The sequence below is a fragment of the Taudactylus pleione genome, unplaced genomic scaffold, assembly GCF_031769625.1.
Source record: "Taudactylus pleione unplaced genomic scaffold, aTauple2 ptg000086l, whole genome shotgun sequence".
NCBI classification, from domain to species: Eukaryota; Metazoa; Chordata; class Amphibia; order Anura; family Myobatrachidae; genus Taudactylus; species Taudactylus pleione.
The window spans coordinates 31,839,153-31,852,438 of NW_028284488.1; the positions used below are offsets into that span (position 1 = coordinate 31,839,153).

At 39.7% G+C, this 13,286-nt stretch overlaps 1 protein-coding gene across 9 annotated transcripts in view; it reads left to right on the forward strand.

The window, feature by feature from the left end:
- MAGI2 (membrane associated guanylate kinase, WW and PDZ domain containing 2) overlaps positions 1-13,286 on the forward strand; it is a 1,049,810-nt gene that overhangs the window by 848,569 nt on the left and 187,955 nt on the right. For all 9 annotated transcript variants that reach the window (XM_088468806.1, XM_088468807.1, XM_088468811.1 and 6 more), the window contains 2 exons: positions 10,734-10,791; positions 12,957-13,078. In XM_088468806.1, coding sequence (XP_088324932.1) covers positions 10,734-10,791; positions 12,957-13,078 — 180 coding nt within the window. The remainder of the gene's footprint in view (positions 1-10,733; positions 10,792-12,956; positions 13,079-13,286) is intronic.

A 13,286-nucleotide genomic window follows, 5' to 3' on the forward strand; every position in this document is an offset into this window, starting at 1 on the left:
AGTTTTATTTAGTAAAAACAAATCGGGCAAAAAATATATTCCATAAAATATCACTTTAAACGTAGGCTAGAAATAGGTAGTCAAATAAAAGCGACAGAAATTACTGATGGAGCGCTAACAGGCAATGAATAACTCAGCAGCTGTATAAAGAGGTTAGTCAGACCTCAGAAAGGAAAAGCATACAAAGACAGAGATACAGCGCTGAAAGTACAATTTGGTATGAATAATGTATTTAATAATTAAAAATAATAAGAACATGTGCATTAAATACAATAGTTAAAATAAATGCATCATCTGGTCCACCGTAAATACCTAATCCATAGGTCTTTGATAAAGCTGTGGTTTTGTCACAGTGAAACGCGTCAGGATTGGTTGTGCCGGTCTCCACCACCCAATTTTAACCAAGGAGTGCGAGTTGCATGATACATCCACGTGTCTTATCAGCTGTACCAGCTAATCGCCATACCTATGACCAGGGGACCAGATGTATGCGGAAGCTTGCCAGCACTGCTACTTGGGATCCCTCATTCATATTGGACATTAGACTTGGTAATTATCTGGCTGGGGATACACAGTATTGCATTGGTAGTCAAATAGAAACGGCAATTTAAAAAAAAAAAAAAAAAAATTTTTTAAAAGATAAAAACTATAAGTAAAAGATGGTAAGATGCTTATCTTTCAGGAGAGGTGCAGTCTGGGAAGGTATTCCCAGACTGCACCTCTCCTAAAAGATAAGCATCTTACCATCTTTTACTTATAGTTTTTATCTTTTTAAAACAAATGATAATTATTATTTTTTTTTTTTATAGTGCTGTTTTTATTTGACTACCAGTGCAAAAGTGTCTGATTTTATATTTTTTCAGTGCTGTTTTTTTAGTGCTGTTTTATTATTCTACCTATTTCTAGCCTACGTTTAAAGTGATTTTTTTATGGAATATATTTTTTACCTTACTTGTTTTTACGAAATAAAACTGATGTTATATTTTTAACACACTGCTCAGTCATAATTTTACAGGCTTGGGACACCAGAGGTGGCTGTCACCGTATTTTTTGTCTTAATATATATATATATATATATATATATATGTGCATGTGCATGTGTGTGTGTGTATATATATATATATATTTATATATATATATATATATATATATATATATATATATATATATATATATATATATAAAAAATATAATATAATAACAGCTACCAGGTTTCCTTAAGTATGACAGATAGTGTAGGACCTGCAGAGAAGTGGGGTCCCGTGATGTGGGCTGCAGGCTTGTATGCATTGATCGATCCATAAACCAAAATCCCATTATTTATTAATAAATTGTCAGTGATTTAACAATGGTGATTGATTGCTGAGTTATCTGTTTTTATTTTTTTTATCTGTTTATATATATATATATATGTATGTATGTATGTGTGTGTGTGTGTATGTATATATATATATATATATATATACATACATACAGTGGACGAAATGGGGACCGTATCGCTTGCAAGCAATACATTGACAAACAGCGATAATCTAAGCTTAGCGCTGTTTGTTAAATACTGAAGGGAGGACGTAACCCCTTTAGTGAGTGCTGAAGGGGTTATGTCTCATTGTGAAATGGGGCGCATGAGCTCCACATGGACAAAAAAACACAGACACACACACTAAAATACACACAATATACACCCACCATACACATATAGGCACCCACATGAAATATTACTGACTAGTTGCACAATCTTATCAACATTACACCACATAGTAGTGTCTCTTATTCATGTTATGACACACAGTAGTGCCCCTTTTACACAATTCCCACAGTAGTAGTGCCCCTAATACACATAATGCCTACAGTAGTGCCTTTTATACAAAGCCCACAGCAGTAGTGCCCCTTATGCAATGCCCTCAGTAGTGATGCCCCTTATGCAGTGCCCCCAGTAGTGGTAGTACCCCTTACGCAGTGCCCGCCCAGTAGTGGCAGTGGTTGCAGCCCACTTAAAACCCTGGTGGGGACATTGTGTGAGGGCCCTTTAGGTTTGGAGACCCCGGGACGACCTCCCCTGTCGTCCCCCCATTAATCCGGCCCTGTCCCCGGGTCTCGAACCCACCGCTGATATTTGCTGCATATACACTACAAGTAGCGCTATACTTTCCGCCGTTGATCTACACTGGCGGCTCCAGGCTTGTGCATGTCTGTTCTGATGGACAAATCATGTTGCAGATGCAGCTTTATCAATGCTCTACTACATCTAGAGCTGGTGAGTTATACTGCATCACTGCAGACATTGGATTCACACTGTATTTGGCATCAACACCTGGATAACAGTGGTACAAAGGGATCGGTACCCCTTCATCATTATAGGACAAATCAGATTTGTCATGTCCCTTTTTCGGGCACACGCCTTATATCTCTATTTGAATAATGGGTGGGGTGGCACTAATTCTCTTCCTGGCCCTGGGCACCAAAACGTCTAGTTACATCTCTGGAACCTTTTCTTTATTTCTGTCATGTTATGCTGTGATCATCTGAACACCATGTACCATAATTGCGTGCGTCATTCTAACCAACAGTGAATAAAAATGTTATAAACTGCTAATTGTAAATAGCAAATGCTCCCAGTACATCAATAACTATACAAATTTCTTGGCGCAGACCAATTACCAAGATAAATAAATGAAGCAAAAACTCCAAAAACAAATGATTCTCTGTTGCCCTCTGGACAGTAACATACCTGAGTTTTTCAAGACCTATATTGTAGGTAAAATCCTGACAGCAAACTGACAAACTGAGTTTTTTGCTATAGCCAAGAAACTGTTGGAATAATTTACATTGTTCTTTAAAATGTAGCTCACTATAGCTTATCAGTACACCTCAGTGAGAAGTTTGATAAGAAATAATTTGAAATTATTAAGCAATTTCCCAATGCAACTAAGTGAATAGCTGCTTCTGATTATCTATTGAATTCTCTTGAAACGTGTTTTGATGAACTACTACAGTATTAACCATGGCTAATGAGTTTCATTTAGTAAAGTGGTTGTTACTTGAGCTTCATTATCTGACCTATTACATGTCTATTAGACAGAAAGACTTACCACAAAAAGTTATGTTATAATGTACAGTATGTATATTGGTTTGAATGACTGATAAAGTTTACATCTCATATATGCCTGTATATACTTTTTGCATTCAAAAATCATATTTACATTCTCCTATTGAGTGGCACTTACCATTCTAAGGGGCACATTTATCAATAATCGCATACTCCATGCGATCTGGTAGTGATATTAGCGCTCATGATTGCATTGCAGTATGAGATAATGTCGTCTGAATGTATTAACTAGGACACAAGCTTGGAATGGAGCCCGCCCCTGCAATGTCTCCCGGGAGTCCTGCATGCGCGGGCTCTACAGACCACACATGTGCGGTGCCCATTGCCGGGGAGGTCTCCAGAGAAACCCTCTCCCGGCAAATTTTGCGATGTGTAGCCCATAGCCTACATCGGCATCTTCAGAAACATTCCATAGATCTGATAGCTTTGCAATCCTCAAAGAAACCTATGCGTTTGCAGTTGCTGTCCTAAATGTAGGGACCTATCTCCGATACCTGCTGCGATCCCACCGTAGTGCATAAGGGAGATACCTAATATATTGTTATATCACCCAAAAATTAGTGTTTTTGAAGATCATGTAATAAATATGCCTCCAAGTGTGAACATAAGATTGTGCCAGGCATGGACTTTGTATTGAAACCTACCAGCCCATATAGCAGGGGTATTCAACATGCGGCCCTATAGTACACATTTCTGCATGTACTGCCATAATTTTGGTATTAGAGCTTGATGAAACCATGGCAGGACATGCTGGGATGTGTAGTTCCACAGTAAATTGAGGGCTGCATGTTAAATACCCCTGCCAAATAGCCAGAGACTTATTAAGAGATGTGGGGGACCATATTCACTCCCCGTCCGGAGCCCTCTCCTCTTTCTTCGGCGGCCGCAGCACACTGACAGCTTCAGTAGACTCCGGGCACTAGTCTGTGCCCGAAGTCTACTGCACATGCACAGGTCACCGGGAAAATGGTGCAGCAACCATTTTTCCCACGATTTCCCTACTCTCACAGAATCGTTTAACAGTCTATGGGCCATATTCAATTTGAGGCGAAAAGTCAGAGGTCGTACTTTTCTCCATCATCACCATTTTTAGCAGGGATAAAGTATCGGGCGCGTGCCCGCTTATCCCCATATTCAATTAGGATCCGGTGAAAACGGGACCCGGCGGAGAGGTAAGTATCAAAGTTCTGTCAGTTTTTGTGGAAATCATATTGTCACCCACCAAAAGATGTTCTGACATGGGGGATCACTATGAGTACCCCCGATTTGGCCTGCTGAAGGTAGTCAGGGTTTTTAAATAGCCGCGGCAGGTGCATAAATGTGCCTGTGAAGATGTTATGAAGCATAGCATTTATATATTTATTTTTATTTTTTTGGGGGGGGGGAAATAACTAGTCCCATCAAATTTGGGGTACATGAAAATGGGTGCAAGCATATTTTTAAGTCCCTAAAGTGATTTTTGAAAACTCTTCAAAAATGCACCTGCCGCTACTAGCCGCATTCTAGAAAACACCTGCCGCATACTTGGGAACCCCCCGGGGATCGATTTCACTAGTTTAGAAGTTTGTCCCCCAATATTTTTTTTTTCACCCCCAAAATTAAAGTACCTTTTTTGGGGTATCCTGAGGAACTTTTTTAAAAAAATGTTGACACAGATTACTTTAAGGGGACATTACAAAGGCTGCAGGCTATTTTTTTTATTCAGCACCCCAAAACTCAAATTCTGCAGTTTTTTTCGCCACCTAAAGAGTGGTGAAAACTTATCCCCGCTTTTTTACAAAGACTTTTCACACCTGCGAAAAGTCTTTGAAACTGAATATGGGGTTAAGTGAAAATAGCGAAAATGACGTCATTGGCGATAAATTTTCGCTGATGCGGACTTTTCGCTCCAAATTTAATATGGCCCTATATTGTAATTGAGTGTGTTGATGATATAAAATGTTGTTTTCATCCTTTCAAGGGGCCCATTTTTTTTTTTTCGTTTTTCTGGTTAATCAGTGGACACACTATTAATACAACAAAATCATTGTCCATAATTTCTAAATCACTTTCCATACTGATTTCAAACAACCAACCGTATAAAGTGTAACCCCTTATTGTAATTTGCAATTCACTAATAGTAGACATATTGGGGCCCATACTGTACCTAGATTAATTTTGGTTAGGAGATACTTACTCCCATGCTTCTCTAAGCTCATCACCAAAAGAACATCAGATACAAACAGCAATGTGCTCACAATATGAAGTTCTCATTCATCAACATAGGAATGTTGTGTTCCTGTGATAGTGGATTTGTAGTAGAATATAAAAAAAAAATTGATTAGCAGTGCCATATGTGTGTACTAATTTCAGCAGCTAGCCACCAGTCAGATGAGTGGGCAAAAGCTGTAAGAGTCCTGCTTTTTTTGTGATTGGCTAGTAATCAGAGCCCTGTTAATAGGTAAAATGAGTTTGCTAGCTATTGTTTATTGGTTAGCTTTAGCCTACGGGATTTTAGGGTGTGTGTTTTGTGTTAGGTTATATATAGTGGATCTTATGTTTAAACCCATCCTTTTCAGTTTGGCAAGAAAGACATATTTTTTTATGTTTGGTTGCCCTGTGCATCTTTACCAATTTTTCTCTCAGGTGAGGCAGAGCTAGGTAGGAGGTCGTTGCTGTGGGGTACTTACCCCATCAAAGTCAGGCAAGGTGAGTCCTTCATGACATAGGTTGCATTTTCAGGAGGGACGTGTTACTTGTCCGACAATTTTGTGTATAGTTTATTTGGCTAGAACTGATTTATGTAGAATCTTCTTGGCCACCCCTTTACAGATTCTAATTTGTTCATAAATAAATGCTGTGACCTTTAATCCAAGCAGTTGTTGTCTATGTGGTTAATGGATGCCTTATTGATCTTGATCGATGGAAAATGAGTTTGGATGATTACTGTCATCTGACCATGTACAATCTAATTGTGATCTGGACATTTGTCCTTGATGGCTGAGTCTGTCTGATCTGGCTGTAAATGTTTATAGACCATTGAACCATAGCTCCTTGATGCTCAGAATGAGCAGTCAGGTTTGTGTGTATAAGCACCTTAGAGAGCTTCCTCTGTGCTATGTCACAAGAGGGGAGATGTATCATGGCTTCGAGAGAGATTATTATTATTACCAGTTATTTATATAGCGCACACATTTTCCGCAGCGCTTAACAGAGAAGATCTGGACATTCACATCAGTCCCTGCCCCAGTGGAGCTTACAATCTATATTCCCTACCACATGTTCACGCACACACATACACACTAGGGGTAATTTGTGTTGGGAGCCAATAAACCTATCAGTATATAGTTGAGAAGTTGCCCATAGCAACCAATCAGCTTCTAACTCTCATTTTATAGACTCTGCTAGATAAATGACCGAAGCTGGTTGATATGGACAACTTCTTCAATTTATCTCTCTTGAAGGTTTGATACATCTGCTCTTATGTCACTGTTGCACGTGATATAAGCCAGTGGTGTGGTATGTCATGTACAACATACATTATCCTGTTCTCATACACCATTACCTTCAGCTGGGTAGGTGTACAATTCAGAACTGGCAAAGGATTCTTCAAGTTGTATTACTATTTTCACATGATAAACTGTAGAACTATTATTGTGTGTGAGTACATAAATACAGAATTATATTCATATGGAAATTGATAGTGGGTACTATAATTCTTTGGAATTGCTGTTTATTCTTAGTACAAAATTGTTTTTTCACTAAATGTGTGAGCCATTAGCAGGAATTGGCAGAAATAGCAATTAATCTGTAATGAATTAAACACAAACACTGTAATTAATAAAATGAAATGCATAATGCACATAACTGCAATGAAACACCAATGAGAATAGTTTTTCAAGTATTATCGAGGGCCAGGGCTCTCAGGCTACATTGAGAAAGGAATCAAGCAAGAATATAAATATAATATGTCTGCATGTATTTATATATTGAACACTTTATTCCTGTATATGAAGCAATGTATATATTTTTTTTATTCCTACTTTTGTGTTATGCATCTTAAAATCTGTCAATATATATATATATATATATATATATATATATTGATGCAAGGTATGGTATCATATAATCATTTATAAAATATACTTTCACTGAAACACCTCTGCTACCATTTTGTGCCAGGAAACATATGACCAGTAGTTGATTCAGGTTATCTCAGCACTGGGCAGTGATTAAGGGGGCGATTCAGCTTGGGACAGAATTGTAAAGTTGCACACAAGCAGCTTTGCAATTCCGTCTTCGCAAACATTCAAATGCAGCAGGAGATGTATGACACCCCTTTCTGTATTTGCGATCCCAGCTCTGTACTGAGGTCGCAGCTGGGATAACCATTGCGACCATCGGTCGCGATGGTGGACGGTGCCGGGCCGCCTGCCAGCTGAGAAAGCCTCAACTTTCTCAGGCCGGCCAGCTTGCGAGGCCAGGAAACTGTCTTGTCACTACCGGAAAATGAGGCAGATGCGCCCCCGTTTCCGGGAATGCCGGTCGACCCCACCCCTTAAATGCATAAGAAGGCTCTGTGTGCGATCACATTTGTAGGTTGGGTCCTGCGCACGCGCAGATTCCTGATCATCTGGAATCTGCGTTCAGCGTTACACTTGTGCGCAATGCTGAATTTGTCCCAAAGACCTGCTCTCACCCATTCTCCGATCATGCTGCATAATTAAGATTCAGGCCATCCTTCACTTTAATTTTAAGCTCCTAAATAAATATAAAACCTTTTATGAATATTAATTGTAAATCACCCACAGTAATTAAAATTCATGCATATTAAAATCTCAAAGATGAATTATGACTTCTCTTTTATTCCTGAGTCTCTTTGAAACATCCAGATTCTTTACCTCTCTTTTGCTACACTCCTATCAGTCTGCCAATGACATTTCATTCTATCAGCTACACAAAGGGACCCTAGATAATTGAAAACCTCCATATTCGTTAACTATGAATGTTTCCAATATAGTTACATTTTGAAAATATCATCTTTTGAAGCACTTTAATTCTTTTTATTGGCAAAAGTACCTTTTTTTCTGTTATTATAGGGATCAAATTGTATCACTATTTTTGTCCTTTCTGTGGAAATAATAAAGTTATTTACATTTAGATTTTAGAGGATTCATTTTAGATATTAAGGAGTACACAAATTCCGATTAAGTAAATGCAGCACTTGCACAAGAACATTTTTGCAAAAAACACTGTATATTATTTATTTGTTAAAAAAAAAAAAACCTCCCAAAGCTGATTAATGTGTTCTATGCAATGTCCACCCAATGAGAATGTAAAAATGGCTCAAAAGAATCTAAGTCTGTGGGGCCAGCCAGGGCCGGCTTGACGATTACAGACTACACAAGTGTGTAGGGTGACATGCACTACACAGAGCCGCCCTGCCAGCAACTCACTCTGTTCTCCCATTCCCAGCACAGAAAGCTTTCCCCGCCCTCCCTCCTTGCCTCCAGATCACTGTTGAGTGATGTGAGAGGGAGGGGATAAGGAAAGAGGAGGGGCTCACAGGGAGGAAGAGTGCCATAGGGAGAAGACCTGCTTACATGCTGGATTCGTGTCTGTCCTCCCCTGGGGCCAGCTACACTTCTAACCCACTGTCTGGAATGATTCAGTGCAGTTATATAGTCAGAAATACAGGTGAATTACAAGTCACTGAAAAATTTGTATTAGCAGCAATATGCAGAAGAACTAAAAAGATTATTAAACTATCTTTAGCTCTTTAATAGTTTTTTTTTTGCTGTAGAGCAGGGGTCTTCAACCTTTGACCCTCCAGCTGCTGTGGAACTACACATCCCAGCATGCCCAGCCACCGTTTTGATGTAACAGCATGCTAAAACTGTGGCACGGCATCCTGGGATCTGTAGTTCAACAGCAGCTGGAGGGCCAAAGGTTGAAGACCCATGCTTTTTTAGGATTTAGGGGATAAAATGCAAAACTACACATACAGTTATGTGGGTCTTTCAATAAAAGAGTGAAACAACCAGATGTGTGGCCAAAGCGGGTACAGGCAAATCCTTGTCAAACAGTGACATGGCCAAACAGCAAGATGAACATCTACTCAAAATCAGGCAGTGCAATCACTGGTGAACGTTTGGACCATACCAATGTCGGGAAAATTTGTCTGACTTTATCACCATGTATGTGGCCAGCTTAAGTTCTAATAACAAAAGTAATTGTCATTAGTATTGTAATTTTCAGAGATTTGACTATTTTTAAGGTATAGCAGGCCAGTAAGTTCCAGGGATTGGGTACGAGATCCTGGGGGTCAGGATGCCAACGGTCAGAATTCAGGCAGCGGCATCCCGACAGTAAGAATCCCAACCCAACTAGGTAAGTGTTCTAACCCTAACCCCCAACCTTCCCCCTGGAGCCAAACCCTGACCCTACCCCTAGTGCCTAACCCTAAACCCAAACTTCCCCCTAGCCCTAATACTTACTCAGGATGCCGGCGGACAGGATTCCGGTGCCAGTATTCTGTGCTGCGGCATCCCAACCTCCAGGATCGAAACTACATCACTTTTCCAGCATAAGTTGGGCTTTAGAACAAGGTATAGGATTGTTTAATACCGGTGGTGGATATCTCAGAAGTAATATAGATATTGTTCCTGAAAGAGTAAGAGATGCTTGGAACAAATTTTCACTATTAACCAGAAAAAATGCAGATTATATCCCTAAAAGTATATCCTGAAAATATTCTATTTTTCTAATGTATCTATAAAGTAGAATGGATTTGTAGTACTTTGCATCTCAGTGTGCGACCGGTACTGCGATCACAGTGACTACGCAGACCCATCGCAGAGTGATTGACAGGAAGTACCGTTTGGGGGTGGTGATGTGGGGTGGCCTGCGAAGCCCAGGTGTGCCAGTGCATTTGAACATTGTGACAGGGGTGTACATAACTTAGCCATTGCAATGCCATACACAGCATATGTACTCACTGCGTGCGACGAGGTTAGCAATTCCTGAGTAAGGTCAGACCATGTGCAAGTGTGCGTGAGGCTGCCATTGTACTCTGTTACCGATGGTTTCGCAGTCTTGCTACGTATTACGGATGTGTTAGGTAAGGTGGGTGTCCTTATGTTAGACTGCGTATGGCATAGTGATCGCAGACTTCAGCATATCTTCGCAGTGAGACTGTGTGCGTAATTGCTATAGCGATCTGAGTTATGTTCCATACTGAATTATGCCCATTGTCTCCCCAATATGTGGGTTGCATGATGTAGCACATATACCAAAAGTCATCAGACACGAGACTGTGACCTTGTCAGTAACACATCTTACTGTAGCTGTGTCATTTCCCTACTTAAAGTAACACCCAACAGTGTTCATGAACAAGATCTGAGACATTGTAAAATGGCAATTCATATTGATGGTTAGTAGTGGTCACAACACTACATAATCAGCAGGAGGATGTTATACTCTCGGTGACCTGCTTTTTCTCTTTTTGTTCCCCTATGATTATGTGCTGTCCTAATCCAACATTAATGATGGTAAACATCCAGCCACATAGTCATGCTGCTGTTACATACAGAGAGCTGTGCCCTGTGATTATATTACCATTAACATAGAAATATTTTTCTTTCAGAGCTTCCCTATGGCTGGGAGAAAATTGATGATCCTATCTATGGCACATACTATGTTGAGTAAGTTGATGATTTTTCTTTCACTGTATGTATTCTAAAGGTATCCTGGGTAGCAGCACCATCATTATTGTAATACAGGCATAGAAATGCAGAGCCATTTTTACATTGATATAAGGCTGTACCTCTGAAATATAGAGGAAACTGTATGCTACAAGCAGTGTACGTACTAAGTAGGGAACGTATCAGCGACACCTCATTGCGCTGTGTTGTAATCAATGCACAAAGATGTGTAACTTATAACCAATTGTTTCTCTTTACAATGTAATTTCAGTATTACCATAGACCAATTATTGTGGGCCAAACTCCACTGTAAACCAACATTTACTCTATAGTATGACATTATTTGTAAAGTAATCCATCAATTACAATTTTTTTTTATAACAAAACCCCTGAAGGTCCATGCCACATGCTATTAATACTGGTAATATTCAGTTGTATAATACAAAACAATGTATTTTTAGATGAACATATTCTTTGAATAACTAGTAAGCTGGTATATTGTTTGCACTGATTTGTGTTTATATGTTCCATGCTAAGTATGTCTGCAGGTAGCCACATATAATTATACAGTTGAACAAGTCTCCACTTACATTTTTCAAAATGTTATGTATGGGGTGAAATCATTAAGATCAGTAACAAAGTTGCCAATAAATTGCTGGACAGCCTAATAACTAAACCATTGTTGCTACTACTGGGTACTGTATATTTGGGTTATGTAAAATGTTTTTTACATGTGCAGTAACAAAGTTATCACAAAAATGTTTTTAATATATGAACTAGGGAAGAGAACTCCCCTAAAGTGGAATTCAGGCAGCAAAAAACTAGCCTCAAGAAACAAATTCAAAATGCACACAAAGTGGTCACAATCAAATATTTAATTATATACAAATATCTAGTATTCCAATTGAAATATTTTTCCATTAATTGATTAGTTTTCCTCCTTCCAGCCTGCCCAAAATTTGAGGGTTTATTAATTATTATGCAATTTTTTGGACTGCGGCATACTCTGTATTATAGATTTATTTTAATTTTTTTATTTAATAGATTTTCTTTAATAATTATTCTCAAGAATATTTGTAAAGGATGGGGACAAAAACATCATAGCGTAATCAGGAGGGTTTGGGGGGAACCTACTGCATGACTTACAGAATTACAGGCTCCTGGTCAAATCTGCCACAGCAGTATAGAACTAGGGATCTGATTCAGACCCGTTCGCTAGGATGTGTTCGCACGCAGCCGTCAGCAGCCAAAGTATGCAAATCCCGCGATTGCTAGCAAGACATTAGCAAGCCCACTATGTTTTGCCATGTGATCGCGGTATGTATTTAGACGCCCACCAGCCTGTCACAAGGCGCCCACTTTCCCTTAGTAACATACGTCATCTCCAGGAAGTGTATGGAACAATCTGTAACATCTGACCCATACGCAGCGCTTGTGACTGATTATACCCTGCATGTGCTGCTGTGTGTAATTCAGCCATGTGACGTGTATGCTGACAATGCGTGTTAATTATTCATGCCCCTAAAATGGCACTCAAACGCACAGACATGCCTGCGTTCGCACCACCACACCCCCGTTACTATCTACCACCCCCTGTCACAACGCAGAAACGGCACGTCCTGTCACTCATACTTGCGGAGCATCTGTATACAGGGTGCGAACGCTTCCCGATTGCATGGACTAGTTCACCAATACGCACTGTGTCTTGTACACATGTCCAGCTTTCAAAAACATCGGCAGGCTTTGTGCTAACGCAGCCTTGCGGCCGGGTCTGAATCAGGCCCTAAATTCATAAGCCAGTTACTGGAGTATTCATAGGATATAAAATCAGTAAGTGACCAAGATCCAGGAAGTACATGCATATTGGAAGTAAAAAACCAAATCTGTGGCAAATAATCATTGCTGTTTTGGGGAGAGAAGGAAAGTAGCAGACTTTTAGTAAGGGTACATGGGGGGAAACGAGGGGAAAGATAATATAGTTCTCATATCAGAACACTACAGTGGAGATTTAGTATAATCCAGTTTATCATAGACTCGCATTATTCAGTGCAAGGGGGCTGTATCTTGGGATTTGTACATAATTTTTGCCTCTCACCTCAATTTCTTGTTTTTTTATTATTATTATTATTATTTACTGTAATGAATCCTACACTTTTTTTTACCAGTCACATAAATAGAAGAACTCAATTTGAGAATCCAGTGTTAGAAGCAAAGCGGAAGCTTCAACAGCACAACATGCCCACAACGGAATTGGGACCCCAGCCAATGCAGGCTCAAGTGTTCAGAGGTACGTTGCAATGTCAGTGTGGTAATTAGGTTTGGTACAGGTTCCCAGCGGTTGGGATGCCAGCGGTCAGAATACCAACAGCGGCGTCCTGACAGTCAGAATCCCAACACCAGAAAGTAAGTAGCCTAGCACTAATACTCCCCCTAACTCCAAACCACCTTTCCTGCAGCCTATCCCTCACCACCCCCCACAGCCTAACCCTAATACT